This window comes from Rhodamnia argentea, chromosome 1 (genome assembly GCF_020921035.1).
Source record: "Rhodamnia argentea isolate NSW1041297 chromosome 1, ASM2092103v1, whole genome shotgun sequence".
Taxonomy (NCBI): domain Eukaryota; kingdom Viridiplantae; phylum Streptophyta; class Magnoliopsida; order Myrtales; family Myrtaceae; genus Rhodamnia; species Rhodamnia argentea.
The window spans coordinates 23,627,894-23,655,745 of NC_063150.1; the positions used below are offsets into that span (position 1 = coordinate 23,627,894).

The following is a 27,852-nucleotide window of genomic DNA, read 5'->3' on the forward strand; positions in this document are numbered from 1 at the left end:
CTTTATAAGTTTTATCGATCTCTATTTTCTTCTCCTCAATCTATTTTTTTAATGTAACAAATTTTGATTTCTATTTAATTAGATATAGCTGAATTACATGTCATATAAGTAAGAGCTTATTATTAGATATAGTTGTAGGCTTATAGCGTTTGAAACATACAAAATCATGGCACGGATAACAGGTGCTGCTACAAACCTTTTCGTGTAGGTTTCAGGATGGGCATAATAAGAGCTTCAAGAGTAGGTTTTAAGGCTCCACTTGTTTCGCAAAAAATGAATCATTTAAAAGCTAGTTGATTATCGTAAACATCACTTGAATTAATTAGTCAATAAAAATATTTTTATAATCGGCAATAATTTGTGTTTGAATATTTGCATAGAAAATGAAAATATTTTTATAAGCTTGTTTCCTGGAACATAATTTTAGGCAGTTACCAAACGCGTTTTGATTCTCTAAAACTCATACGGAGAACAATATCAGAAAAAGTTATTTTAATCAGAATCACTTTTTCGGATCAGAATGGTTGTCATGCGGGCCCTTAGCTTCCCTCGGGAAACTTGCAATTGCCCTCGGTTTGAGGAGTAGGAAGGCATGAAAAGAAGATAATGGCTGGCAAGAGAGAAAACGTCAAAGGCGTGGGAAAGAAGAAGAAGGAAAAGGTCACCCATAAGGAAAAAAAGAAGAAACAAAATAAAAAAAGAGTTGCCCAAATAAAATAAGGGGATTATTTTTATAGAATTATAATTGAAATGGTGGGCCATACAAGGGATAATATCACCAAAACATTGAAATAATGAGTGTGAAAGCCAAAAGAGAAATGGAAAAAACAGTTGCCCTTTTTAAAATCGTGGGCATATAGTTTCGTTCAAAATGATATGGCTAGCTAAGTTTTTTCTTATATTAGTGCAGGAACAGAGTCAGCACTTAGCAGAAAATGAATTATTTTCATGCCTTAGTGATTCATGTGCATTGGGAGTGATTGAAAAAGTTGAAGATAATTAGGAGTAAAGACACCAAGATGCGAAGCAGACTCTAGATATTGTACTATCCAAGATATTTGTGGCTCGAAAGGATTAACTAAATTTCAGAGATTAACAGAAAAAAATCAAGAATTTGACACAAGAACAATAAGACCTGTTTTTGCAATGAGCCGGGGGCTGAACAAGAATAAACTTAAATCGGTTAGCTTTAAGCAAAAATATCGAAAAGAATTCTCAAAGTCCTAGAATACATTTTTCTGTTAATTCGCTGCATAATCAGAAAGTAGAAAGAGTTTTCAAGTTGAAAGCGCTGGTAGGTTCTAGACAATGATGCATTACAAGATTGATAAGCCGATTTACTCGATCTTGGTGGTCCGAGATATCTACAATTCGTCACAAACCGGCGACTTGAGCCGATAAATCACATGCCTTGGCAAGCCATGGGTTTCATCCCTTTCTCGCCCATTAATCGACTGATACTTCGAGCTACATTGAGCATTCAGTTGCAAACAGCAGCATGAGAAGGGCCAATATGGTGACTATGCAATTGAACAGAGACAATTCCAAGACATGAGTTGTTAATGGCATGAAGATGAAGGAGCTAAATGAAATGTGTGATTCACATTGAGTTTTTGCTAGTAGCTCTTTCTCTTAACTCTAGCAATTCATATTGCACGACTAGAGCGACCCTGTTAAACCGACCAAACAAAGCTTTCCGTGTCCACGTCCATTCAAGATAAACATTGAGAAGATTCAAAAGTAAGGAATGAAACACAAAAGCTACGAACAAGCATCCTTGACACCGAAATCATCCGCTGTCCAGCCAGAGATCCAGACTGGCAGTGCTGAATTCACAGAATGGGAAATGAAGAAGAAAACTTTCAGTCTGACTTGTAAAAGGAGAACCCTTTGAGAGGCGCATATCTGGCAAGAATCTCAGCCATTCGCTTTTAGGCAGTTTTCTTCTTCATTTCCCATGCTGGGATTTCAGCACTGGCAGTCTCGATCTCTCGTACGACGGCTGATATAGAGTTCGCCGTGATTTTCTGCTCAGCAACCACCTGATCTTTTGCCTTACTCTTCGACTGAAGGTCACGAACAAGTTTGGCTTTCCTACACTGAAGCTGCGCAATTTGTTCATCTATTTCTCTCACGAGAGATGACTTGGAATCTATCTGAGACTGCAATTCTCCTGCTCCCTTCTTCAGCTCACTGAACTCCCTCTTGATAGAAGAAACCTTTTCCTTCATGGCCCGAAGATCTCCGAAAAATTTGTTAGCCTGCTCAGCAATTCCGTTAGTGCATAGAAAAATCTCGCCTGCTTTGGGGATTTCTTCGACCAATTTCAACTTAAGCAATTGATCAACAGTCAAAGGTGGGATCAGTACCGAGCTTCTCCACTGAATGACTAATCTCTTCCAAGTACTTTGAAGACAGCAAGCACGAGAAATCCAGGGCAAGAATGGAAGAAAGCATCCTGCAATGAGTAGACATTTCCTCTGCAATATCAGAACCTACATAAGTGAAAGCAGTCCGCACCTGAGTTTCATCATCGTGCTGAGAAAGAATATGTTCCAAACACTTGAGACAGTCATCAACATCTTCTTCAAAAAACTGAGCATGAAGTTCCTCGACTTTTTGCACATCTTCTGCCTCAGAAGCATTGGTTGCATAGCAGCTAAAGCTGGTACTTAGGTCAGGAGCAATGTCTTCAAGAGCAATTTGCGACTCTGAGCCGCATTTTGAATATCCACTTCCATCACTTGTGCTATCATCCTTCAGGGAATTCAAGTCAATTACAGACTCCTCATCTCTAATGTCGGCTTGAGCTGATATTTTGTACGATTGTCGGGTTCTGGGCCTAGGGAAGGCTTGTGACGAAGCTGGTCTTTATTTTTTCGTCCTCTGGGAATGACAGGGGGCCTCGTTTTTCCGCTTAGATGCAATTTTGTCCACTGGTACCTGTGGAAAGAGATCTGGATGCAATTCTGCATGTCAGAGTGATCCAAAAATAGCTACACCAGAACAAAATGCCAGAACTTTTTCAATATATTGGGACAACCAAGAACTTGAACAATGTCTTAAAGTTAGCTAGTCTCTGCTCTACATCTTTACGTATAAATGGCCACCAGCATACACTTCTCTGAAAACAAAATCATTAAACCAGAATACATAAATAAGATCTATTGCCTCTGAGAATGTAGCAAACGGGTTTTCCATCAAAAGAGGCAAATGAACAAAGGGGCTTTCTCTTGAAATCGAACTTGAGAAGACGACAGTATGTTGAGTCGTTAAAATTTACGGGCCTTAGCGATACTAGCATTTACCTAGATTACAGAAAGCATAGTGAAACAAAGGGAAAACTTCCATTTACATGACTTCTGCACTAAAAGAAATGCCGAAATTCATACTTGACCCAAATTCCCTATGTGGAAATAGCAGGGTCCTTGGAGTATTTTGAAGCGCCACATATTTGGTGTTCTCAATGCAGACAGCAAAATGCAAAAATAATGATTATAGCTCTTCAAATTATTGTTAAAGCCATACTGACCAAAGAGATTAACAGAACACGCGCTTCCAAACTATATCTTATTCAAACGTTATGACCATAGTAGACCTCCCACGTGCTGAAACATCAGACTTCCGAATTGAATGATGGGTCAATAACGAGATAACGAAAGCTATTTAAGACACAACCCTCACCTTCGTGCCAGTGATGCCTCGTAGAGGGAACCATCCAGCTAAAAGAAGCAAAGAACTCATTGACATCTGAGTTCGGAAACTGCGAAGAGATGTAGTGTACAAGCGAAGGCTTGCTCTTGAAGCGATTCTTACTGCCCTGGCAGCGGAGACGCTTTGGAAGACATAAGAGCCTATCTTGATAAAAACCAGAACGACTGGTCCTATAGCCGACCCACCAACGCCAAGTATCGCCGGCATTCGGCCAATCTACAGGAGCATAAGGCAAACCTTCACCGCAACAATTAGGTTCGACTGGGTATAGGTTCAACTCCATTGTCTTCTCACCCGAAACTTCGCTTCCCGTTACTTGCTTCCCCTTCTCCATAATGCTCGTGAGTTAAGGCGACGCAGCGACCTAGCGCAAAAAAGCCATCTCAGAACAACATAAAACGGGACAGCATAATGCTGAAATCCGATACTTGATCACATAACTAGCTGCTGTCTATCAAAATGTCCCAATCCACTCAGGTACTTGGTCAAGACAGGCTTTTGAATTGCCAAGAGACAGAAACCCCGTTCACGGTTCAGAGGAAAAATTCAAACTTTAGCGACATTATTGAAGTTCACAACGTCCAAGAACAATAACGACAAACAAAAATCCCCACAACTTCTACCGTAAGGAAAGAGCCAGAGGTAGAAAAAAAGAAGAAGCTTATACGCCAAGAAAAAGCCGAAAATAAATGAATAAAGCAAGCAAAAATGAGACCTTTATGCAAAGACTTGGAGATCGCAGAGCTGTGAAAGGACACGAAGATCATTAAGACACAAGCAACGTGTATCCAGCAAAAATTATAACTAGAAAGATTGAAATGAAGGCCTTACCCCGCAACTTCGAAGTTTGAGTATGGTGGAGAGTTTGCTGGGTCTGTTCCCAGCTTTCTTGTTTTCGTTTCTTGTTCTTCTGAGCTCTTAAGACAGGATGGTTGAACTTGAAGAAGGCAAGCAGTGAGAACGGCAATGACGCTTTTACCCCTGCATGTGCGTGGTCAATGCCTTTTTTTCCATTTTTAGGCCACGACGTATGTGGTCGGCACTCTTGGCAGAGAAGTCCGAGCAGACCAAAGAAAGGCATTTTTCATTGATGCAGTTCTCTCTATGGAAAATCACAGGGGAAGGACGAGAGAGAGAGAGAGAGAGAGAGAATCCTTGTCAGCATACGTTTTGGTAATTTACTTGAAGTTTTTGTGCTTCGCATGGTAATCATATTCATGTAGTGTAGCTGTGATTAGGAATGGCATTTGGTGAGTGATTTTTGTGTTTGCCTTGAAATTTTGGTCATCAAGTAATGTGATGTAATAAAAAATGAAGTATTTGAACATCAGAAATCGTTCCAATTCGAAACCTTTCTAGTTGTTCTAATCAAAATTCTTTGCCCATTTTTTTTTTCTGGGTATTTGCTTAAGCGTTCATTGTTGAAGATAAAAACGAACTGAGGCATGTTCAAATGCTCCTCTCTTAACCTTTCATTTTTTAATAGGATGTTCACCCTTTGAAAGTACTTTGTGTTTATTCGTGAAAGGATGCTAGTTTTTACTTAGGAAATAGCACATGTAACTATCGAGCCGAAAGCAACAGAAAAAAAAGGAACTCGCAGAATCACAATGCTTGTGTCCAATATAAGCAGGAAAAATTTGTATGCATGTTTTCCTCATCAATGCTCATCTTCTTTTCAGATAAGCCATCATCACGTCTCTCTGCTCTTTGTCGATTGTCTTCGAAAGCCTTCATCGAGATTTTGCCTTTGAATTGCCTCTCATGATCCTCCCACCATGCAAGATCGATTTGGTATGATCTGAGATTTCTCCATGATGGTATTTGACAAACGAAAAAGAAACATAGAAAATCAAGTGACATCTTTGTCCCTTGTTCTTGTTTTGATGATAAGCAGTTGCTGATGAATGGCATTAGTAGGAAATTTACCTGGAGTCACCTTCTTGACCAGGTTTTTCTACCACATGGTTGGGGTTGCAGAAAAGAAACTATTTTCATAAATCAGTGATAATGTTTGCATTTGATTCATGCTTGGAAATGAAAACAGAGAGAGAGTCAGCAAACAACATTACTCAACATCTACGATCAGCCGATGTTGAGAGAATGGAAACCGTTTAATGATCCTCACCATTTTTGCCGGGATGCTCCTTAGACGGAACCTTTTAGCTGAATGAAGTGGAGAATGCTTCAAAATCTGCATGCTGAAATCTCGAACAGATGTAAAATGTAAGCAAAGGCATGCCTCTGAACACAGATGGCCCCGGAGGTGCTTCGAAAGATGCTTATGCCTATCTTGATGGAAACCAGACTTGCTGATCTGCCTTCCGCCCTGCCACACCTAAGTATCACCTGGACGTGGGCCATCTACGGATGCATAAGGCAAGCCTTCGCCTCTAGTGCTAGGTGGAACCGCGTTCCGCTAGCCCGGTTCCACAGCGGCTCTCTCTCTTCGATCAAGTGCAACGACTTCGCAAAAACCATCATTGATTACATATATCCCCAACCATGATACTGTGAAATGATCTATAACACTGCACAATCAGACACATATCTGCTACAGATGATAAGCCCTAATCAAACTTGAAAAGTTGATTTCACACACAAACTGTTTCTCAATATCCTTGAAGCTGCCAACTAACTCCAGAATGAAAAATAAATCATACTTAATGATAAGTGGAAAAACAATGGAGAAATACGAAGAAGATTATTCAAAGAAGAAAACATGAAGTCATATAGAGAATTAATATGATCCCTGGCTTCCTTTCATAGGAACACATATGACAATATTCCCCTGCATGTGCACAGTCAACATCGCTTTTTCATTTCTGCGGCCACAAACTTCGAATTGGTTCTCCCCTCTCTGAAGGCAGAGCAAATCCTGCAATTTTTCAATGCTGCACAACAAGCCCCACCTGCAAATGTTCATAACCCCTCGCATAGTAGTGACCGTGGTGTTTACCAAACAATCTGATCATCATGAGCAATGCACTTACTAAGTAGATGTTTTGATATTCTATGACAGGACATCACAGAAGAAAGCCAAGTCTTGGATCTATCGACCTACTTGGTGTATCTTGTTCAAGTGTTTTGTTTGTGTGGTTACATTTTTGTAGTTATAGGCTATAGCTAAGATGGACATTTGGGGAGCGAGGAGCGATGTTTAGTGCCGTGACAAAATTGCCAACTTGTATCTACCAGAAAATATGGTGATCTTCTTGAAGAACCGCGTCATAAGTTCTCAATAAGAAGCCTTAATTGATCATCAAGTAAAATGCCGCTTTTCATATCGAACCTCGACATATGCTTACGCAAAAAGACGTAATGAACAGAAAAAGTTTACATGTTTTCCCTCGTCTTTTCTTTCTCTCTGCACTTTAATTGATTCCCTTGGACAACTTGCTACCAGATTTGGCCTTCATAAACTGTCTCTCACGATCCACCCACATTGCCAAATTGATTTGGTCTGATATGAGAATCTCCCAGAGTGGCATGTAACAAAAGATAAGAAATCAAGTGACATCTTTATCTCTCGTTCCCGTTGATTAAGCAGTTGGCTAAGGGCGGGAATTAGTAGGAAACTTAGTTAACAGCAGTCCCTTTTGGTGTCAAGTTTTTCTTAGAGCAAGATCTCGGAGTTGCAGAGTTGTATGTTCTGCTGCAAGAACTAGTGATGCCCTTGCAAGTCCCCTGAATTCAATATCATGAGTTGTTCTGCTACCTGCGAACTGTTCCACTCGTTATGTTCGAATACATCGGCGTACCCAAAAATAAAAAAGAAATAAAAACTTAGGCCAATGCATCATACCTCCTGAATGCTTCCATCCTCTATCTCTCTGTTGAGCAAGTTCTCCAAGTCCTCAACATACAAAGCTTCTGCCAAATCCGGATGAAGACAAGAATTTCTAAACAGAGCTGCACGCTATTCCCTTTATTTTTAAGCAGTAAATCAGCCGATTAAAGTAAATTAGACACCATTGGACCAAAAAAAAAAGAAAAGTAAATTAGACACCAAGAAACAGCCTAGGAGTTCTGTAGCAGGCGAGACACAGTAGCAGGTGGGGAGATGTGAAATGGCCATAATAGCCCCCTGCATCATCGCTGTTGGCTTTTTCCATTTTAAGGCTTGAGGACAAAGGCACTGAGGCATGGCATAGCCAACCGATTTTCGAACTGACACGTACGGCCTTTGCTTTATTATTCTCTCCTCACGCGCTTCTGCGATCGTCCACCCACGCGACGCTTCAGCCGCAGAAGAAGCTTGAAGGCAAGACGGTCAATTTGTGAGCTGCCCCGGTTTTTTCTTTCTTTCTTTTTTTTTTTTTTGGTCAGATGAGCTGCCCCTTTCACCTAGATCAATTATTGGCCCCCCAAATATTACAAACTTAGCTAATTCTTTTTTAGAATGGTGAAATATTTCACGGAACGATTGATTTGGATGAATAAAAAGATTGCCCTTATACAATGAAAGAAAAATTAGATTGGTAAAATTCACAATCGGTATATATCTTATATAGGATGAATTTTTTTGACTTAGGGTTTGTTTGGCTCAGCAATTGAAAGGAGCTTTAGGGCTCTAAAGTCCATTGGTCAAATACAAATAGTGTTTGGTTAGTGTTTCATTCAATTTTGAGAAAATGCAATTGCGTTTTCGGGGCCAATAAAGGCCTTTATCCCATAGTAGCTCCGGAGGTACTCCGCAAAACTGCATTTCCGAAATGCAATTACAATTTTTTATTTTTTTTATTCTTTTGTATTTTCTTCTTTCTTCTTTCTTTTCTTTTTTTTTTCTTTTCGCTCTCATCATCCTTCCTCTGCCGACAGCAGACCTCGGTGAACGCGGCCACCCGACGATTGGCCATGACACAGGGGCTGATGAGCTTGGCAACGCAAGGAGGAGCCGCTGGATCTTGGCAACGCTAGATCTTGGCTGCGCGGCCCGAGCTTGTTCTCAACCGAGCAGGAGCCGTTGCTCACGAGGACCGAGACGGGGCTTGAGGTTTGGAATTGTTGGGATGAGTCATTGTTGCTGTTGCGGACCCCCGCGATGTGAGCCTCGACTTCATTGGATCTGGCTAGGGCTCGCCAAATTTGGCGAGGTTGGGGCGAGGCCGAGCCTAGCCCGTGGTCGGTGATTGGCCGAGAAGAAATTAAAGAAGGAAGAAGGAAAAAAGGAGAAATTTTTTTTAAAGAAAGTAATTAAAAAATAAAATAATTAAAAAATCGTATTATTTACAAAGAGTATTTTTTTTTACCAAATGACATTTACGTCAAAATTATTTTCCAATGTGTTTTTAAAATATAATTTACCAAACACTATTTACATTTCGAAAATCCCTTTTAACTTAAAGGTATTTGCATTGACCAAAAGTATATTTGGCATAAATACTATAAAATAAACATAAATTTCCGTGGAATTACGGGATGCTTTAAGTTGAAATTTCGACAAATTAGAGTAAAAGAAAAAGTTTCTTCTCATAAGAATAAAAGAAAATTTTGCTAGAAATTTCCGAATTGTAATGTTATACTTTAAAAATAGTTGCATCCTACGTCCTGCCTCTAAATTAATATTCTGCTGATTTGAGAAATTCGAAAATAGTTGCATAAACTCTAAATAAGTCAGATTTGAAATAAAGATATTTCAATGTTGTATTTTAAGAATTATTTAGATTTAAATTAAATGGACTTGTTTATTTCCGAGGTATTGTATTTCTCTTGTGTTATGTGTAATCCGTTCTTTTGAAAACAATATATTTCCATTAGCGGGACCCTTCAGAATTTAGTTGAAGCAACGGTTGCTGCATTTATTAAAAGGAAAAAAAAAAGGGTTTCTTCAAGGGAAAAAAGTTAGGCTAAACCCTAGTACTAAACTTTTTTACAATTCGCCAATTCAACCATAAGCTTTTTGACAATTTATCAATGTAGTCCTTTTGACTAATTATCCAATTAATATGTTAGCACTAAATCGACATAGCACTAAATCAACATAATTGAAAGATTTATTAATTGGCGAATCATAAAAAAGTTCATGCAAAATTGGCATAATTGAAAAGTTTAGTACCAAATTGATCGTCGTACAATAGGTTTATGACTTTTTGGATAATTATCCCCCAAAACAAACTCTTTTCACTAATGAGATGTTTTCTACGTTTCAAAAATAGAGGGCATGTAGTTTCAATCATAATAATATAGCTAGCTAAGTTGGTTCTTATATTAGCCCAGAAACATAGTCAGCATCCAGCAGAAAAGAAATAATTTCATGTGAAACCATTGACAAGGTTGACAAGTAGAATAGTACACATGCCATCAAACAATCTGAAATTATATACGGCAAAATAACTTCTTAATCTGTCCGTCTAGACAATGATGCTATGCTTGATGGTAGTATGTCACCAGTCTTACAGTCATAATAAAGTTGAAGATAATTGTGAGTAAGAAACTAAGATGTGAAGTAGACCCAAAATTTACTTTTGTCCAAGAGAATTGTGGCACGAAAGAATGAGCTTAAATTTCAGATATCAACAAGGCAAAGTCAAGCATTTGGCACAAGAAATGAAAACCTGTTTTTGCAATGAGCAAAGGAGAAGCAAGAACAAATTTGAATCAGACAGCCTTAAGCGCAAGCTAAAAAAAAAAACGACGCCAAGTCTTATTGTACATTTTTATGCTAATTGGCTGCCTAGTCATATAGTAGCAAGAGTACTCAGGCTCAAACGCAAGTAGGTTGTAGAGAGTCGTGCATTATAAGATCGTTAAGCCAATTTATTTGATCTTGGCGGTCTTAGATAAGTTAGACTTGTCACAAACTGGTGACTGCATCCGACTAACAGAGACAATTTCCACGCATGAGTTGTGAATTGTGATTCACGTTGTCTACTTACTAGTAGCTCTTTCTCTCAACTCCAGCAATTCAGATTGCATGACTGGCGACCCTGTTAAACCGACCGAACTAAGCTTTGATATCCGTCTCTATTCAGGATAAACATTGAGAAGATTCAAAAAGTAAGGAACGAAACACGAGCTACGAAGAAGCATCGTTAACACAGAAATCGTCTGCTGTCGGGCGAGAGATCCAGATTGCCACTGCTGAAATCCCACAATGGGAAAGAAGAAAACTTTCACCCTGATTTCTCAAAGGAGTAACCTTTGAGAGGCGCATACCTGGCAACAAGCTCAGCCATTCGCTTTCCGGCAGTTTTCTTCTTCATTTCCCATAGTGGGATTTCAGCACTGGCAGTCTCGATCTCTCGCACAACTGCTGATATAGAGTTCGCCATGATTTTCTGCTCAGTGACCACCTGATCTTTCGCCTCGCTCTTCGACTCAAGGTGACGAGCAAGTTCGGCTTTCCTAGACTGAAGCTGCATAATTTGTTCATCTATTTCTTGCACAAGAGATGACTTGAAATCTATCTGAGACTGCAATTCTCCTGCTCCCTTCTTCAGCTCACTGAACTCCCTCTTGATAGAAGAAACTTTTTCCTTCATGGCCCGAAGATCTCCGAAAAATTTGTTAGCCTGCTCAGCAATTCCCATAGTGTGTAGAAAAACCTCGCCTGCTTTGGGGATTTCTTCGACCAACTTCAACTTGAGCAATTGATCGACAGTCAAGATGGGATCAGCCCCGAGCTTCTCAACCAAATAAGTAATCTCTTCCAAATACTTTGAGGACAGCAAGAATGAGAGATCCAGGGCAAGAATGGAAGAAAGCTTCCTGCGATGAGTAGACATGTCCTCTGCCATATCAGAACCTATGTAAGTGAAAGGAGTCCGCACCTGAGCTTCATCATTGTGCTGAGAAAGAACATGTTCCAAAGACTTTAGACAGTCATCAACATCTTCTTCACAAAATTGAGCATGAAGTTCCTCAATTTTTTGCACATCTTCTGCCTCAGAAGCATTGGTTGCACAGATGCTAGAACTGATACTTTGGTCAGGAACGTCGTCTTCAAGATCAATTTGCGACTCAGTGCCACATTTTGAATATCCACTTCCATCACTTGTGCTATCGTCCTCCAGGGAACTCAAGTCAATTACAGACTCGTCATTACTAATGTCGGCTTGAGCAGGTATTTTGTAACATTGTCGGGTTCTGCGCCTAGGGAAGGCTTGTGACAAAGCTGGTCTCCCCTTTTTCCTCCTCTTGGAATTACTGGAGGCTTCTTCTCTCTGCTTAGATGCAATTTCATTCAGTGGTACCTGTGAAAAGAGATCTGGATGCAATTCTGCATGTCAGAGTGGTCCAAAAATAACTACATCGGAACAAAACACCAGAACTTTTTTCAAACATTGGGACAGCCAAGAAGTTGAACAGTATCTTAAATTTAGCTAGCCTTGGCTCAACATATTTACGCATACATGGCCACCAGCATATACTCTCTTAATAAAAAAAAATCATTAAACCAGAATACATAAATAAGATCTATTGCCTCAGAGAATGTAGCAAACAGATTTTCCATCAAAATCTGCAAATGAACAAACAGGGCTCTCTCTGGAAATTGAACTGGAAAAGACAGTATGTCGAGTGTTTAAAATTTATGATCCTTAACTGATACTTACTAGCAGTTACCTAGATTACAGACGGCATAGTGAGAAAAAGAGGAAACTTTCATTTCCATCACTTCTCCAATAGAAGAAAACCCGGAATTCTCACTTGACCCAAATCCCTTACGGAAGTATCAGGGTCCTTGAAGTATTTTGAAACTCCACATACTTGGTGTTCTAAATGCAGATAACAAAACGTAATCAGAAAGATTCCAAACCCTGAGCAGGGCTCATCCTTCCCCTCTGTGATTAGAAGTTACTAATAGTAGGTCTGATAGATCGGGCAAGTTTGAACTGAATGGTCTAGATTTACTATTTTCTGGAGCATCTTCTATCGCAAAACATCCAACCTTCTAACCAATATACTTTTTAAACGATGTTAAAGCGATAACTCACCAAAGAGATTAACAGACAATTTGATCCCAAAATAAAGCTTGTACAAACATTATGACCGTAGTAGACTTTCCACTTTCAGAAACATCAGAATTTGGAATTGAATAACGGATTCAAAACGAGGTAAATGAAATTAAGACTTCATTCTCACCTTCGCTCGAGTAATGCCTCGTAGAAGGAACCATCCAGCTAAAAGAAGCAAAGAACTCATTGACATCTGCGTTCGGAAACTGCAAAGAGAAGTAGTGTTCAAGCAAAGACTTGCTCCCAAAGCGAGGATTACAGCCCTGGCAGCGGAGGCGCTTTGGAAGATATAAGCGCCTGTCTATATAGAAACCAGACGAATTGGTCCTCTTGCCGACCCACCAATACCAAGTATCGCCGGGATTCGGCCAATCTACAGGAGCATAAGGCAAACCTTCACCAGAACAATAAGGCTCGACGGCGTATAGATTCAACTTCATTGCCTTCTCACCCGAAACTTCATTTCCCGTTACTTGCTTCCCCTTCTCCATAATGTTCGTGAGTCAACACGATATAGCTAGCTAGCAGAAAAAAGCCATCTCAGAACAACATAAAACGCGTCAGGATAATGATAAAATCCAATACTTGATCACAGAACTAGCTGCTGCCATCAAAATGTCCCAACTCAAGTATTCGGTCAAAACAGGCTTTTGAAATGCAAGAGACAGAGACCCCATTCACCGGTTCAGGGGAAAAATTCAAACTTTAGCAAGGTGACTACTAGCAAAAGCGACATTATTCAAGTTCACAACGTCCAAGAACAGTAACGACTAACAAAAATACCCACAACTTCTAACGTGAGGAACGACTTAGAACCTGACCACATGCTTCCACGTAGAAAATATCTCAAACGCCAAGAGAAAGTCGACGAGAAATGAAGAAGGCAAGTAAAAATGAGACCTTTACGCAAAGACTCGAAGATGATGAGGAGATCGCAGAGCCGTGAATGAACAAGAATGTCATGAAACCACAACCAACGCTTACACAGAAGAAATTTCAACCACAAAGCTTGGAATGAAGGCCTTACCTCGCGACTCGAGGTTGAAGGTTGTTGAAAGCTCCGTGGGTCTGTGTTCTTCTCGCTTCCTGTCTTCGTTTCTTGTTCTTTTGAGCTCCTCCGAAGCGAGGCAGAGAGCAGATTTTAATGATTTAGTACGACGATCCGCAATGACAGTTTTACCCCTGTACGTGCATGGTCAGTTTCGCTTTTCCATTCTTGGGGCCACGCCCGATTTGGTTCGCTGTACAGTTCGAGCAGAATATTTTTTCATTAATGCAGCATGAAACACCCACAGAACATCAATGCAAAATGTTTTGATATCTACAATAGAAAATTACAGATGAGAGAGAGAGGGAGAGAGAGAGGGAGAGAGAGATTGAATCTTTGACAACACAGTTTCGGTAATTTACCTTAAGTTTTTGTGCCTGCGTGCATGGTGATCTTATGGCGTTGCTGTGATTAAGAATGGCATAAAGTGACTCTCGTAAGAAAACCTTGAAATTTTGGTCATAAGTATTCCGATAATAAATGTTGCTCTTGTTCAAGACCCTTTTCATTTGTTCTTATGGAGACTCTCTGTTAATATTTTTTTGGTACTTTCTTCCGCGTTCATTGTTAAAGACGAAAGGGATCTGTGAGGGATGGCCCAATCTTCCTCTCTTGACATTTTTTTCGTTTGAACACGGAGTATACCTTTTGAAAGTTCATTGTGTTTGTCTTTGTGAAAAGATGCGGCTCGTTTTTGCTCTTCACTAGTATTCTTGCAGCATTGATGTTGTAAAATTAACGGGAAACCGATAAGATCTTGTGATTAAATAAACGAGAGAAACCAGAGAATAAAACGAGGAACAATAGAGGACGTAAAAATCTATATGGTTTGGTTCGAGTGTCGGTATCTGCATTTACGGAGAGAGCTAGCAGTAAATAATTCACTATAATCAGAGAATCGAAATTACAATGCTCACACGCTGGAATGTTTTTCACGCCTAGATTAAGCTCAAAATCAAAGTGCTTACAAATAAACAACTTAATTTGGGAGTAAAATTCACAGCTCAAATTAATGGTTGTTCAAGCCCAAAGAAAAGCTTGTGCACGGCTGAAATAAGAACAACGTCAAAGCAGCGTCCTTCCTTCGACAATCTACCAATATATTCGGATGGGTCTCACCTATACTTAATGGGGTTAACACGATGGAAAATCTCAAACTGGTATATCCGGAACAAATTTATCCCAAACTATTTTTTTTACCACGAAAAATCCTAAACCGGTATACATGTGACAAATTTATTTTAAACTATTTTTTTTTTACCACCAAAAATCTTAAACTGGTACTTTTATGATAAATTTACCTTAAACTAATTTTTTGACCAAGAAAAAACTCAAACTGGTACACTTGTGACAAATTTACCCTCCGTTAAATTGGATTAATACTATGAAAAATCTCAAATTGATAAACCAGTGACAAACAGAGGGTAAAAATCTCAAACTGGTACACCCGTGAACCGCCACATGCCATCTAACTTAGCAATTTGATGGTTAGATTTAACGAAGACTAACAAAAGGTAAATTTGTCATAGATATACCAGTTTGGGTAAATTTCTCAGAAGTGTATCGGTTTGGGATTTTTGGTGGCCAAAAAAATAATTTAGAATAAATTTATTACAAGTGTATTGGTTTGGGATTTTCCATGGTATTAACCCCTCCAAATATTTGAATTCCCTTTTTCTTGTATAGCATTTTTGGACAAGAAGTTCTCTGTACCTCTTCTTGAGATATTCGATAAAACCAAAATAGTCAACCAAAGAGTCTTGGTCAAATCTTGAATAGATATCTCTAACAATCGCGAAGACTTTAACTTATTAAGGACCCGATCAATAATTCCAATCCACGTCATCTAATTCGGTTTGGGTTTCGTACACAGCTCAAACTTTTGACAATTGCCACTTCTTTTATGAGAATGCAGTCTAGTCTCTGTGTCTCAGCTATAAAAGAGTCTTCATGAAATAGAAACATGCATTTAGATGATCCACCTTATAATGCTCGAGAAAATGCAGATTTTTATCAAATATCAACCAATGGCCATCGACAAGTTGATTTAAAGGGAGAAAAACATTTATCCTATGTATGAAGCCGAAGGCAATAGAGAAAAGGATTTTGTAGAATCACAACGCTTGTGTCCAAATATGTATGTATGTGTCTTCCTCGTCAGTGCTCATCATCTTTTCAAATATACCATCTTCACTTACTCTCTTCTCTATATATTGATTGTCTTTGATAATTTTCTTCAAGATTTTGCCTTCAAAGTCAAGTAACTTCTTCATCTCCTCTCCTTGTTTTGATGATAAGCAGTTGCTCATGAATGGAAATAGTCGGAAATTTTACCTGCAGTCCCTTTCTTGACAAGGTAAATTACCCCTGATGACAGTATGAGCCCCGCATCGGCATGGTCGGCGTCGCCTTTCCGTTTGTATGGCCACGAAGTACGAAGGCAGAACAGTGCCTGCAAATTTTCAAGGGTGCACAACGAGCAGTACCTACAAATGTCCATAACCCCTCACATAGGTGGTGACTAACGTTTTCTGAACAAACCTAATTGTTTTTCTAAGAGTAATGTATTTACTATTCATATGTTTTGATATGCTATAAGGGGAAATCACAGAAGAGAACCAAATATTTTTGTTAGTGTTCCTCTTTTATGTTTTTTGTTTGTGTGATCACATGTTGTAGCTATAGCTAAGATGCGCATTTGGCGAGTGATGTCAAGTGTGTGACAAAATTACAATAGTAATATGTTGGGAGTGCGCAGCAGAAGTCTGATACTTTCATCCGGGGAGATCGCTAAGAGGGAGCCCAAGTCCGAGCCCGTTAACATATCCAATCGAACCTACCTTCACTCAAAAGCTTAAACCAAAGCCAACTTAAAATACCGAGCCCGTTAACATATCCAGTCGAACCCACCTTCACTCAAAAGCTTAAGCCAAAGCCAACTTAAAACACCGAAACATATTAAAGGCCCACCAATAACTTAAAACACCGAAACATATTGAAAGCCCACCAATCAACCATCGGCTCTGATACCATTGTTATGAGTGCAGAGCAGAAGTCCGATACTTTCATCCAGGGAGATCGCTAAGAGGGAGCCCAAGTTCGAGCTTGTTAACATATTCGGTCGAACCCACCTTCACTCAAAAGCTTAAGTTAAAGAGTTATGGGCCAACTTGCATATATTAACTGCTTCACACCACATTAATTCTCCAATGTGGGACTTTTCTAACACAATTCACACGTGCATTCTAACATAATATTTACCCGAAAAAAAGCTGTGTTCTTATTCAAGAACCTGGTCATGAGTTTCTTACAAGATTTTTTTCACTGATATCATGTGGCAACGTCGTCATGGAGCATGCTAAATACTATTGATTCTATCACCGTCCCGAAAACGAGAAAGTTTCTGAAAATAGGACATACAATAGGTGATGGTATTGTGGTCGGTGATGGTACTGTGATCGGTACTGCCGTGCCAAATAATCATCAGTAAAATGCCAGTCTTCATGTCGAACATCGAGTTATGACCAAATCAAAGGGACACAACATTATTTTTCATGTTTGTCAAGCCTAAAGCGAAAAGGGATCTTATGGAATACAACATGCCTGTATCCTAAATTAGCAGGAAAAATTCACAAGTTTCCCTGAACTTCTCTTTCTCTCTGCTATTTAAGCGGTTCTCTTCTAAACCTTGCTACCAGAATTGGCCTTCAGCAAATGCATCTCGTGATCCATCCACATCGCAAAGTTGATTTGGTCTGATGTGAGAATATTTCCCGAGTCGCATGTGACACTTGCCGATCTTGTTTAATGTCGATGATAAGCAATTGGCTAAGGAATGGAATTAGTAGGAAACTTAACCACTTGCAGTCCCTTTTCCTATCAAGTTTTCATAGAACAAGAGATGGGTGGTTTGGAGAGTTCGTGTGTTCTGATGCAAGAACTAGTGATGTCCTTGCAAGTACTCTGCATGAAACATCATGAGTTGTTCTGCGACCTGCGAATTGCAGCACTGGTTATGTTCGAACGCACTGGATTGTCCGAAGATGAAAGAAGTGAAAAAAACTCAGGGCCAATGCACAGTACCTCCTCAATGCTTCCATCCTCCATCTCTGTGTTGAAAGAGAGCAGCATGCATTCGTGGAGAAAATTCTCCAACTCCTCAGCATACAATGCTTCTGCCAAGATGGGATAAAAAACTCTAATTTCTACAAGGAAGTGCACGCAATTTCCCTTCATTTTTAAGCCGTAAACCAGTCCATTGAAGTGAATTAGTAAGCTTCAGACATTTTGATGGCTCAGTCACATGCAGATCTTACCTGTGTTGGTTAATTTGCAGGGCGAGTTGATAAGTCTCTTTGTCTTAGTACGAATTTAAACATAAAGACTTGTTAATTCTCCGTATGGATTGACTTTTACATCTCACCTTTTACTTCATGTAAAACTCGTGAGCACTTTTGACTTTTTCTAAAGCGAAACTCTTGAAACTTTTACAATATCCAAGCATTACATTTGGAATCACATGTATTTATTTGATTATTTTCCGAAATTTGAATGGTATTTAAAATTTTTGGGAAAAAGTAAACAAAAATTCGTTTGTTCTCGTTGAAGTCCAAGTAAATACGCTTTCGATACAGACCTTTCGAGCAAGAGAAGCAAGAGAGGATATCAGCAACAAGCTGGTGAGACTTCTGGAGAGAATCGTTGCCGCCCCATTGGTTATGGATGGCTAGTTGAAGGCCGCGCCACCGCGAAAGGAGGGTGGCAATCCCTTCCCGGAGGCGGGCCACGGCCTCAGGCTTCTCGTGGCCAACGCAGCGCCGTTTGGTCGGGAAATCGGCCTCCATTGGGCAGAAAAAAACAGCAATGTACTAGAGAGAGAGAGAGAGAGAGCGCGCACTCCCTGTAGTGTTTCAATGCTCCCCCTCTCTCTTCCCCCCTCCAGTGGAGAGGGAAGATGGAAAAGAGAGCTGTGAATTTTCCATAAACGGCATTTGCAGATGTGAAGGATGGAGAAGGAGAGACAGAGAGAGTTTCCGGAGCGAAAAGTCGGGATCTGAGATGAGAATGATGAGGATGCGAGTGCTTTGAGGCACTTGCAACAAAGTTCGTGGATGGATAACCAATTCTATGATTTTGATACCAATGGTAGACCATGGTTAAATTAATTTAGATTCCACATAATGTTTTGAGAAGAAAAGTCCCAATTTTTAGGAAACGGGTAAGGCTAGTAGATTTCCTTCTTCCATCTACATTATAGTATTACCTAGCTCATGAACACTCCTATTTCTTACATAGGAATTATTCATATTCAATTCTCGAAACTTTCAAAATCATATGTATTGCAAGGAAATTAGTGCTTTTGAAAATTGCAAAAAAAAATTTATGATTTTAAAATTTGATGAGTTCCTTTTCTTATGGGGACACTTTTTACCAATATTATACCATCATTTTCTCAAATAATAGCTTAAAGTGGACCTTATTTCAAATAAAAACATAAAGTGCCCTCATTTTCCGAAATAAGAGTTTGAAATGAATATTGTTTCAAATAAGGACTTGAAGAGGCCGTGTAAGTCTAAAAAAAGGGGCTTGATTCACCGATTGGTTAGAGGAATTTTCGTCATTTACTTTTTTATTTTCATATTTTTTTTCTATTATTTTTAAAAAATAAAAGTTAAAAAAAAAAACTACCCTCTCGCTCGTAGCCGTCGCCTCACCAGTGATGGCCCTCCCGCCTGTATTTTCTTTTTAAAAATTTTTTAATTTAATTTTATAAAAATTAGGTTAAAATTGTAATTTGACAAAAATGCTTTTGACTAGCTTGAATATTTAGCCGGTCGGCCGGCCAACAAGGTTATGCCCTTATTTGAAGCAATCATGACCACTTTAGGCCCTTGTTTGAAACTTTCAAGCCATTTCGGGCCCTTATTTGAAAGAAAAACTACTTCAGGCTTTTATTTAAAAAAAATGATAGCACTTTGGGTCTTTATTTGAAATTTTTTCAAAATAATTTATCTTTTTAATGTCGTAACTTCTTAATTTTTCAATTTCTTATAGAAAATATCACAATTCACTAAAATATTAAAATTTTACGATCAATGGTCTTAAAAACCGGTCTTTTGAGGACAGCTGCAAAACTTCGACGCAGGAAGACGACGTTGCGTGGGTGAAAGACAGAAGCCTCGGAAACGTCAAGAAAAGATTTCATCCGCTTCACAAAAATTCCTAGCATCGCCTCTTTGTCCAGATGAAACTGCGATCTGATATCCCCCACCCGAAAAAGCTTTGAACTTTGCCTTTCTCCGATTCTAAACTCTCATTGTCTTGATGACGAGGAACGCATTCTCCCGTTCTTGATGCTGCAATTCCGCCGCCGCCGCCGCCGAAAATGACGGCCTCCGCCGAGGAACATGGCCGTCCACTCCGTCAACTCCCTCGTGTCCCTTCTCTCCACGGCCGTGTCGGCTCGGTCCTCTCTCCTCGGCCGAGCCATACACGCCCACATTGTCAAGACCCTTCGACACCCACTCCCTGCTTTGGTCTACGACCACCTCACCAACATGTACGCCAAAATGAACCTCCCGAGCTCGGCCCAACTCGTCCTCCAGCTCAACCCGACTCGCTCCGTCGTCTCCTGGACCTCGTTGATCTCTGGGTCTGTCCAAAACGGCCACTTTAGCTTCTCTCTGCTTATGTTCATTGGCATGCTGAAGGAGTGCATTCGGCCTAATGATTTCACCTTCCCCTGCGCCTTCAAGGCCTCTGGCGGTCTTTGTATGCCCGTTACTGGGAAGCAGATTCATGGGATTGCCGTTAAGGTCGGTGAAATTGTTGATGTGTTCGTTGGGTGCAGTGCCTTGGACATGTACTGTAAAACGGGGCTAAAAGATGATGCGAGGAAACTGTTCGACGAAATGCCCCAGAAGAACAGAGTAGCCTGGAATACATATATTTCCAACGCGGTGCTTGACGGAATGCCACAGGATGGTATTAGCGCATTTCTTAAGTTTAGGAGAGTGGGTGGTGTTCCTGATTATATCACGTTGTGTGCATTTTTCAATGCCTGTTCGGACACGGCAAACTTAGAGCTTGGGCATCAGCTGCATGGTTATGTTTTTAGAAGTGGGTTTGAGGTGGACATTTCTGTAGCAAATGGATTGGTCGATTTCTATGGGAAATGTGGGGAGGTTGGTTGTTCTGAGATGGTGTTTGATGAAATGCGTGAGCCAAATGATGTTTCTTGGTGCTCACTAATGTCTACATTAGTGCAGAATCATGAGCAAGAAAAGGCTTGCATGGCTTTCTTAATGGCTAGGAAAGAAGGGATTCGGCCGACAGATTTCTTGGTATCCTCTGTGCTCCATGCCTGTGCTGGCTTAGCAGGGCTTGAGCTTGGTAGGTCAGTTCATGCACTCGCTAATAAGGTATGTGTGATGGGAAATATTTTTGTGGGCACCGCACTGGTTGACATGTATGGGAAATGTGGATGTGTTGAGGATGCGGAAGGGGCCTTCCATGATATGCCCCAAAGAAATCTAATTACTTGGAATTCGTTGATTGGTTGTTATGCACATCAAGGGCTTGCCGATATGGCTGTTGCTGTGTTTGAGAAAATGCTGTCAAGTTGCAGTGAGACGATACCAAATAATGTGACCTTTGTGTGTCTATTGGCAGCTTGTAGTCGAGCTGGTAATGTAGAGCTCGGTATGGATATCTTCAGATCAATGAGAAGAAGATATGCGATTGAAGCTGGGCCAGAGCATTACACTTGTATTGTGGACCTGCTAGGGCGGGCTGGGATGTTAGAGCAGGCATATGACTTTATCATGAATATGCCATTTCGACCCACGATATCAATATGGGGAGCTCTCTTAGGGGCCTGTAGGATCCACAGGAATCCAGAACTTGGTAGAATTGCAGCCGAAAACTTATTTCAACTTGATCCAAAAGACTCTGGCAATTTCGTGGTTCTTTCAAATTCATTTGCAGCTTCTGGAAGGTAATCTTATCATTTTAAAACAATGGTGGAATGACAATTCTATTTTAATTCCTCGGAAAGTGTTTTATGAATGTTTATAGATGCTCGTGTGCATTCATGTATGAAGCAGAAAGAAATATGGGCCGTCTCTAGCGAAGATTTCTCTCTTTTCTCGCATGCAAAATGCTTCAGGATAAGTGGCAAACTATGAAGTTTTTCCCTAGTGTAGATTTAGAATCCTGTTAGCTATGTTTTCACTTCGTGTTACATGTATTTCTGCTTGAGGTTTTGACTGTGAAACCCGTAGATGTTAACTTTCCCCATATGCGATATCAGTGGTGGCACACTTTATTTCATCAGAACAACTTTCTTGTTTGTGCTTCCTACTAGATTCACAATTTCTACACCCTAAAGGAACGGTTTAATATGTTTAACTAATTTCTCCAATTTTTATCGAATGATGCAGATGGGAAGAAGCCACCAGTGTGAGGAAGGAAATAAAAGACATTGGCCTGAAAAAGGGCACTGGCTGCAGCTGGATCACTGTGAAGAATGAAGTCCATATTTTCCAAGCGAAGGATACTTCTCATGAAAGGAACTCCGAGATTCACGCGACTTTGTCAGAGTTAAAGAGGGATATGGAAGAGGCTGGCTACATAGCCGACCCGACGTACTCGCTGTATGATTTGGAAGAGGAGGAGAAAGTCTCGGAAGTGTGGCTGCACAGTGAGAAGATTGCCCTGGCCTTTGGCCTCGTTTCTATCCCCCCAGTAGTTCCGATCAGGATCATGAAGAACCTTAGAATGTGCGGAGACTGTCATAGCGCCTTCAAATTTGTTTCACGAACTACTGGGAGGGAGATCATTGTGAGAGACAATGCCCGGTTTCACCGGTTCCAGGACGGCCACTGTTCTTGTAAAGATTTTTGGTAAGCTGTTAACATGCTTATTCTTTTGCTCTTGGGTTGCAACGAGCATTAACTGATCTTTAAAAATTCGTAGCAGTACCAGTGGCAGTTCCAATTCCAATTTTATATTGACTGTACTTGGTTTGTCGGCTTAGGTCTATCACATCTTCTCCTTTAGAGCTCCATCATGAACTACTTTGTATGGCCAAATAGGCAAATCGCCAATCAATCCTTCAGATCGCTTGTTTGGGAAGGCCAGTTCTAGTGTCCCCGGATGCCATTAACACACGAATCTCACACTTGTTTGTCGTTCAATGTTCAGTTTGACACATAGTATTTGGTATATCCGGTACTTGAAAGGTTTGAGATTGACGAGCTCGTCATTACAAATTTACAACTATACAGACATACGAAAAGTCAGGAAAGTCTTTCTACAGAAAGGAACGTATGTCCAAGGCATATCACTCATGAAATGGACTAAACTTATAGTCTGATGAAAGGTAGTTGACTCATTCAAAAAGTACCATGATTGATGTTAATCTAGTTAGTTGGTTTAGAAAGAAGAACGGAACTCAAAGTCCCTGTTGCAAGTAGATCTGATCATGAGCCGATGACCACCCCAGAGGCCGTCGAGGCACCGACGAGCCAAACGGGCACGAAGGGCATAGTTGGACTAGCTCGGACAAGGCCGTTTAGTAAGGAAACCTGGCCCGACCCTATAGGGTCTGAGCCACTTCCGGCCTAGCCTGAAGTATTGTCCCATCATTCATCTGGGATGGTTAGATCTGGACAGAAAGTCAAGCCCGACCCGGGCCCGAAGTTGAAAGAAAGAATGCACTTAGTAGCCCCCCGTGACCCGTTGTCTACCAGAAACGTCAACAGCTAGAAACAAGAAAGAAGAAAAGCCAGAGCTTCTCTCTCGGTCTCAAAGCTTGTCTCCGATTCAGTCTCTCTCCTCGCTCCTTGCGAAACCAGAAACGACAATGGCAGCGAAAGGCGCGTGTCTCAACCACGTCTCGCGAGAATCCTCCGACATCCGGCGCTTAGCCGAGTTCTACAAAGAGGTCTCTCTCTATCTCCCCACCGATCGGGCTTCTCACCCCCCTTTTTTTTTTTTGGTTTGGGTCCTGAATTGCTTCTTTTGCTGATTGCAGATTCTGGGATTCGAGGAGGTGGAGAGCCCCAACTTCGAGTTCAAGGTGATATGGCTGAGCTTGCCCTCCACGGGCTTCTTCCTCCACCTCATCGAGCGGTCGCCGGAGACCAGGCTCCCCGAGGGCCCGTACAGCGCGACCTCGCCGACCGTCGACCCCAAGTACCTTCCCGGAGGCCACCACGTCTGCTTCTCCATCTCCAACTTCGATGCTTTTGTGCAAACTCTCAAGGTAGATTTCCCTTTTTGTTTGGTTCAGGGGATGTTGCATTGGTTACGTGGGGGTGTGTGACGAAAACTGGAGTGATGCGTCGTTGTCTAGGAGGTCTGGTCATTGTAGCCATGATTACTTCACGGGTGCTAGCACTGCCAATACCGTGTTATTGAGCATGCTATTTCGTAGTAATATGTGATGTGGGGTTAATGGCTTTTGCTGTCGTTGTCGGTTTCACGGGCCTATGGATGTCGTAAGAGATGTTTGATTGTCGGGGAGATACTTTCTCTGTTCATTTGGTCTTTTATTTTGCATGGTCTGTTTGGGAGGGTCAATTCAATTTATGTTCCAACTTCATCTCCCAAAGGCTTTGCATTGAGGCCCCTTCGTGGTTAGCGCAGTGTAGATAAGCAATTCAATTTGCTGACAATGAGAGTATTAGGAGTTATAGTCAGATAGGCAAGGTTGCAATATGAGTTTTTATTGGATTCATATGTTTGATGAATAAGTGCTTGTGAAGCAATTTAGGAAGGCATCTTGATCATTATTTTTTGCTCGCATAAGCTTTGCTGTTTGCGCGTGGAATTCTTCCCGGATGGTGGTTGTGCTGCTTAAGTTGTTTTCAAATCAATTAAACTGCCAAAATTATTGGGAAGTTTTGAGTTTTTGATAGTTTGGCACAATCATTTTGGCAACGTTACTGAGTGAATGTGTGGTAATGTTCGAGTTCAGCATGTTCTTTTACGTACTCTTTTCATCGATATTCATTTGGCGACTCATGGCTGTGCAGGAGAAAGGGATCGAAACTTTTCAGAGGGCTTTGCCGAATGGCAAGGTGAAGCAGATCTTCTTCTTCGATCCAGATGGTAAGCTTTTCTAGCGGCATTGTCCCTCAGTGCCACCAAATTGACATCTCAGCTTCCTCGGCTGAACTGTTTTCTAATGGATGGTATGATATGTAAGTTGTGCTTTCCTGTTTAGGAAAGAATATCGATACATTGTTCCCTGTGCAGGTAATGGTGTGGAGGTTGCGAGCAGGGAGGATCCTTGATTGGTGGTTGTTCGTCGAAGCGAAGCAGAGGAGGTCGAGATGTGGTGGTTAGTATGTAAGAAACTATTACCAGACTTTGTGAAATGGAGTTAGTTGTACCCGTGACCGATCATCCTGTAAACGCAATTCTTACTATCGTGATCCCAGTCCGCAACACAACCTGAACTTGATATTCGTATTGCTCTTTGATCACTTTTAGTTGTGCATCATGCTATTTCAGTGTGACCAAACCAAAATCCATTCAATAAATGAACAAGTATGAACCCCATGTGGTGTAGATATCATGTTCCAAAACATCTAGTGGACAATAGCAGACTTTGAGAATTGCTAGGTTCTTATATACTTAAAAACTCTGTTTGGGAAGTCATGAGAGTGGAATAAGAGGCTCGTTGGATTTGAAGGGGGGTAGGCATGTCTATATTTCCGGGAAGTGATCCGGAAAGAAAAGGGGTTGAACTCCGATTCTTCCGCTTTCATTCATCGATTCACTTGTTCAGTCGAGATAGAAGTATCTCTTTGTCACAACAAGCTAGGAATATAACATGAGATCCATTTCGAAATCTAGGATTGGGGATCAAGATCAAGAAGTTATTGAGATTTGCTCTTTAAGAATATGTTGATTGAGAAAACAAACATGGTTTTTTCGTCATATATGATTCCACAAGATATAGAGAGGGCGGGGAGACAGAATTCAAAGAGAAAATTTTAAATTATCCCCCTCTCTCCCTCTTTTACAACAAATATATCTCGTTTTTCATCTTAATTTTATTTCACGAAGAATAAATGATTTGAAAAATATTTTCGTAAAAAATATTTGTTTGTATACTTATAAAAATACATAAACGAAAAATATTTTTATCGAAACGAGACAGATGTAAATCTCTTATATTAGACTGGACGTCCTTAGACGAACTTTGATGGGATTTATACAGTCCCCTTGCCAAATGTGCAACTTGATGCTTGACATTGCCGTTTGTTCAACTTTTCAAATTTGTCCAAAGTAAAAAAATGCGAAAGAGGAAAGCCAGGTGGCTCCCCCCAGCCACGCCACGTCTTCTGAAGTTCCTGACGTCAGCAAGTCTCAGGCTGCCACGTCTGCTGAGTTCAGCCACGCGTCGACCATTTCGGGGTCTCCGAACCTCATTCTCTTGCCACGGATCGCTCCCACAACGAAAGCCATGCTGCCGAGCTCTTCATAGACGACGAAACCTCGTACGTTCATCCTTTGTAGAACACGAGTCACGTAGTCAGCAAGCGCACGACCAAGGAAAAATGAGCCAGGACCAGCCACAGAGACCGGAGCAAGGCCAAGCCGGCCGTGATCCCGTCAAGTACGGTGACGTCTTCGACGTCTCCAGCGACCTCGCCTCAAAGCCCATCGCTCCTCAGGACGCAGCAATGATGCAAACTGCCGAGGCCGTGGTCTTCGGCCAGACCCAGAAGGGCAGCCCTGCTGCCGTCATGCAGTCCGCTGCTACCAGGAACGAGCAGGCCGGCCTGGTTGGCCACCGCGATGCGACAGACGTGGCCAAAGACCAAGGCGTCACTGTCACTGAGACCGATGTCCCCGGTCAGCGAATAATCACTGAAGCAGTGGCCGGACAGGTTTCCTTCTTTTCTATGTACTTCTGTATGTGGGGAAAAACAGAATTTCTGGAAAGATGCTACTCGTTCATTGAATTAGTTCATTAAGCGAGGTGGCAATTATGACTTAGCATTTAGTGTATTTACGTGAGTTGGTGCAACTGGGACTCTTAATCGGTTCTCACAGTTTCTGTCGCGATCAGGTCGTTGGACAATATGTCGAACCCACGCCGGTGCAACACTCGGAACCGGCAGCTGTGGTGGAGCAGAGCGCGATCACCATTGGTGAAGCGCTCGAAGCGGTGGCCCTGACAGTGGGAGGCAAGCCGGTGGAGCAGAGCGACGCTGCCGCAATTCAAGCGGCGGAGGTTAGGGCGACCGGATCCAACGTCATAAGTCCCGGGGGCCTAGCCGCTTCCGCTCAATCCGCGGCTGCTCACAACGAGGGGGTCGACAGGGACGAGGACAAGATCAAATTGGGCGACGTCTTGACGGTATGCCATAGAAGCTTTAGCAGCGCGTTTTGAAGATTTGATCCTACCTATTGTTGTTGTTATGCGACGGCACTGGACTCATCACATTTGGAATATTCCATACCAGTAACGAAGGCGGTTCGTGTTTGTTTGCCCTTGTAGGGTGCGAAGGAGAAGCTGCCGGCCGACAAGGCGGCGACGAGGCAAGATGCCGAAGGGGTGGCGAGCGCGGAGCTGAGGAACAACCCCAACGTGGTGACGCAGCCGGGTGGTGTGGCGGCCTCGGTCGCCGCCGCCGCTCGACTCAACGAAGCTGTCAACCCTTGAGACAAGAAAGAGTTCGGAGAGGAAGCTTTGTTCGATAAGACGGGGCTTTTTGTCTGGGTTTTCGTCTTCTCTTGGATGTGTTTTCTTCTCGATGTAAAGCGTGCGGTGTGGTAACATCTGTGCATTGCTGGGTCTTGTCTTTTGAACTTTTTCGCTCCTCTCTGTTGTCTTTGTTTCAAATTTGCAAGTCTTTCGTTCAATCTGCGAGCATTCCTCCAATCCTCGTTCTGAATTTTTGATACTGCACGGCATTTAGGAAGATATTCAGCTTGTTTTCTTCCTGTGGACCTACTTGAGAAACCAACAGGTTTGCCGAAAAAATGCAGTATATAGTATTAAGCGTTGATAAATGTTATAAAAAAAGAAGAAGATAATTTATATAATAAAAATGCGTAATCACGCTTATTAATTTTTTTTGGCGGATTGCTATACAGGTCGGCAATAAAAAA

General features: G+C 41.3%; 7 protein-coding genes across 8 annotated transcripts; 3 read left to right on the forward strand and 4 right to left on the reverse strand.

The window, feature by feature from the left end:
* Positions 1-1,931: 1,931 nt before the first annotated feature.
* On the reverse strand, positions 1,932-2,792 carry LOC125314740. Its single transcript, XM_048277695.1, has 3 exons — positions 2,782-2,792; positions 2,370-2,665; positions 1,932-2,314 (listed from the first exon to the last, which is right to left on the reverse strand). Exons 1-3 carry the CDS (start codon positions 2,790-2,792, stop codon positions 1,932-1,934), a joined length of 690 nt encoding a protein of 229 aa, XP_048133652.1.
* LOC115750306 lies at positions 2,440-4,596 on the reverse strand. 2 transcript variants are annotated; one of them, XM_048285496.1, is made up of 3 exons: positions 4,546-4,596; positions 3,685-4,078; positions 2,440-2,969 (listed from the first exon to the last, which is right to left on the reverse strand). In XM_048285496.1, the coding sequence occupies exons 2-3, from the start codon at positions 4,046-4,048 to the stop codon at positions 2,872-2,874; spliced, it is 462 nt and encodes a 153-aa protein (XP_048141453.1). In that variant the 5' UTR covers positions 4,049-4,078; positions 4,546-4,596; the 3' UTR covers positions 2,440-2,871. The 2 variants fall into 2 exon arrangements, with proteins under 2 accessions (XP_048141453.1, XP_048141458.1); XM_048285501.1 differs by lacking the exon at positions 4,546-4,596 and having other exon boundaries at positions 2,440-2,957; positions 3,685-4,128.
* A 6,233-nt stretch (positions 4,597-10,829) lies between these two features.
* LOC115750307 lies at positions 10,830-13,162 on the reverse strand. The gene is made up of 3 exons (XM_030687574.1): positions 12,799-13,162; positions 12,364-12,431; positions 10,830-11,909 (listed from the first exon to the last, which is right to left on the reverse strand). Exons 1-3 carry the CDS (start codon positions 13,160-13,162, stop codon positions 10,830-10,832), a joined length of 1,512 nt encoding a protein of 503 aa, XP_030543434.1.
* Positions 13,163-17,421: 4,259 nt separating this feature from the next.
* Positions 17,422-18,639, reverse strand: LOC115750308 (pre-rRNA-processing protein TSR2 homolog). Its single transcript, XM_030687575.2, has 3 exons — positions 18,356-18,639; positions 17,803-17,894; positions 17,422-17,713 (listed from the first exon to the last, which is right to left on the reverse strand). The coding sequence occupies exons 1-3, from the start codon at positions 18,561-18,563 to the stop codon at positions 17,660-17,662; spliced, it is 354 nt and encodes a 117-aa protein (XP_030543435.1). The 5' UTR covers positions 18,564-18,639; the 3' UTR covers positions 17,422-17,659.
* Positions 18,640-19,869: 1,230 nt separating this feature from the next.
* LOC115750276 (pentatricopeptide repeat-containing protein At4g14850) lies at positions 19,870-23,032 on the forward strand. Its single transcript, XM_030687523.1, has 2 exons — positions 19,870-21,715; positions 22,161-23,032. The coding sequence occupies exons 1-2, from the start codon at positions 20,127-20,129 to the stop codon at positions 22,624-22,626; spliced, it is 2,055 nt and encodes a 684-aa protein (XP_030543383.1). The 5' UTR covers positions 19,870-20,126; the 3' UTR covers positions 22,627-23,032.
* A 449-nt stretch (positions 23,033-23,481) lies between these two features.
* LOC115750280 (glyoxylase I 4) lies at positions 23,482-25,298 on the forward strand. Its single transcript, XM_030687530.2, has 4 exons — positions 23,482-23,665; positions 23,756-23,986; positions 24,759-24,834; positions 24,982-25,298. The coding sequence occupies exons 1-4, from the start codon at positions 23,585-23,587 to the stop codon at positions 25,017-25,019; spliced, it is 426 nt and encodes a 141-aa protein (XP_030543390.1). The 5' UTR covers positions 23,482-23,584; the 3' UTR covers positions 25,020-25,298.
* Positions 25,299-26,093: 795 nt separating this feature from the next.
* On the forward strand, positions 26,094-27,605 carry LOC115750309 (late embryogenesis abundant protein D-34-like). Its single transcript, XM_030687576.2, has 3 exons — positions 26,094-26,624; positions 26,807-27,097; positions 27,239-27,605. The coding sequence occupies exons 1-3, from the start codon at positions 26,292-26,294 to the stop codon at positions 27,401-27,403; spliced, it is 789 nt and encodes a 262-aa protein (XP_030543436.1). The 5' UTR covers positions 26,094-26,291; the 3' UTR covers positions 27,404-27,605.
* Positions 27,606-27,852: the final 247 nt, after the last annotated feature.

What these genes read in the sequence shown, in the direction of transcription:
- LOC125314740 (XM_048277695.1), bottom strand. An exon ending in TCATTCAGTGGAGAAGCTCG is followed by an intron (nt 2,315 to 2,369) that starts GTACTGATCCCA and finishes AATTGGTCGAAG; the next exon opens with AAATCCCCAAAGCAGGCGAG.
- LOC115750306 (XM_048285496.1), bottom strand. Translation starts at nt 4,048, where the DNA reads ATGGAGAAGGGGAAGCAAGTAACGGGAAGCGAAGTTTCGGGTGAGAAG. An exon ending in GAGGCATCACTGGCACGAAG is followed by an intron (nt 2,970 to 3,684) that starts GTGAGGGTTGTG and finishes TCTGACATGCAG; the next exon opens with AATTGCATCCAGATCTCTTT.
- LOC115750307 (XM_030687574.1), bottom strand. Translation starts at nt 13,162, where the DNA reads ATGGAGAAGGGGAAGCAAGTAACGGGAAATGAAGTTTCGGGTGAGAAG. An exon ending in GAGGCATTACTCGAGCGAAG is followed by an intron (nt 12,432 to 12,798) that starts GTGAGAATGAAG and finishes ATCTGCATTTAG; the next exon opens with AACACCAAGTATGTGGAGTT. An exon ending in CCGTAAGGGATTTGGGTCAA is followed by an intron (nt 11,910 to 12,363) that starts GTGAGAATTCCG and finishes CTCTTTTCACAG; the next exon opens with GTACCACTGAATGAAATTGC.
- LOC115750308 (XM_030687575.2), bottom strand. Translation starts at nt 18,563, where the DNA reads ATGGAGGCCGATTTCCCGACCAAACGGCGCTGCGTTGGCCACGAGAAG. An exon ending in TTGCTTCTCTTGCTCGAAAG is followed by an intron (nt 17,895 to 18,355) that starts GTCTGTATCGAA and finishes CCATCTTGGCAG; the next exon opens with AAGCATTGTATGCTGAGGAG. An exon ending in AGGATGGAAGCATTGAGGAG is followed by an intron (nt 17,714 to 17,802) that starts GTACTGTGCATT and finishes TGCAATTCGCAG; the next exon opens with GTCGCAGAACAACTCATGAT.
- LOC115750276 (XM_030687523.1), top strand. Translation starts at nt 20,127, where the DNA reads ATGGCCGTCCACTCCGTCAACTCCCTCGTGTCCCTTCTCTCCACGGCC. An exon ending in TCATTTGCAGCTTCTGGAAG is followed by an intron (nt 21,716 to 22,160) that starts GTAATCTTATCA and finishes CGAATGATGCAG; the next exon opens with ATGGGAAGAAGCCACCAGTG.
- LOC115750280 (XM_030687530.2), top strand. Translation starts at nt 23,585, where the DNA reads ATGGCAGCGAAAGGCGCGTGTCTCAACCACGTCTCGCGAGAATCCTCC. An exon ending in CTTTTGTGCAAACTCTCAAG is followed by an intron (nt 23,987 to 24,758) that starts GTAGATTTCCCT and finishes ATGGCTGTGCAG; the next exon opens with GAGAAAGGGATCGAAACTTT. An exon ending in CTTCTTCTTCGATCCAGATG is followed by an intron (nt 24,835 to 24,981) that starts GTAAGCTTTTCT and finishes TTCCCTGTGCAG; the next exon opens with GTAATGGTGTGGAGGTTGCG.
- LOC115750309 (XM_030687576.2), top strand. Translation starts at nt 26,292, where the DNA reads ATGAGCCAGGACCAGCCACAGAGACCGGAGCAAGGCCAAGCCGGCCGT. An exon ending in CTGAAGCAGTGGCCGGACAG is followed by an intron (nt 26,625 to 26,806) that starts GTTTCCTTCTTT and finishes TGTCGCGATCAG; the next exon opens with GTCGTTGGACAATATGTCGA. An exon ending in AATTGGGCGACGTCTTGACG is followed by an intron (nt 27,098 to 27,238) that starts GTATGCCATAGA and finishes TTGCCCTTGTAG; the next exon opens with GGTGCGAAGGAGAAGCTGCC.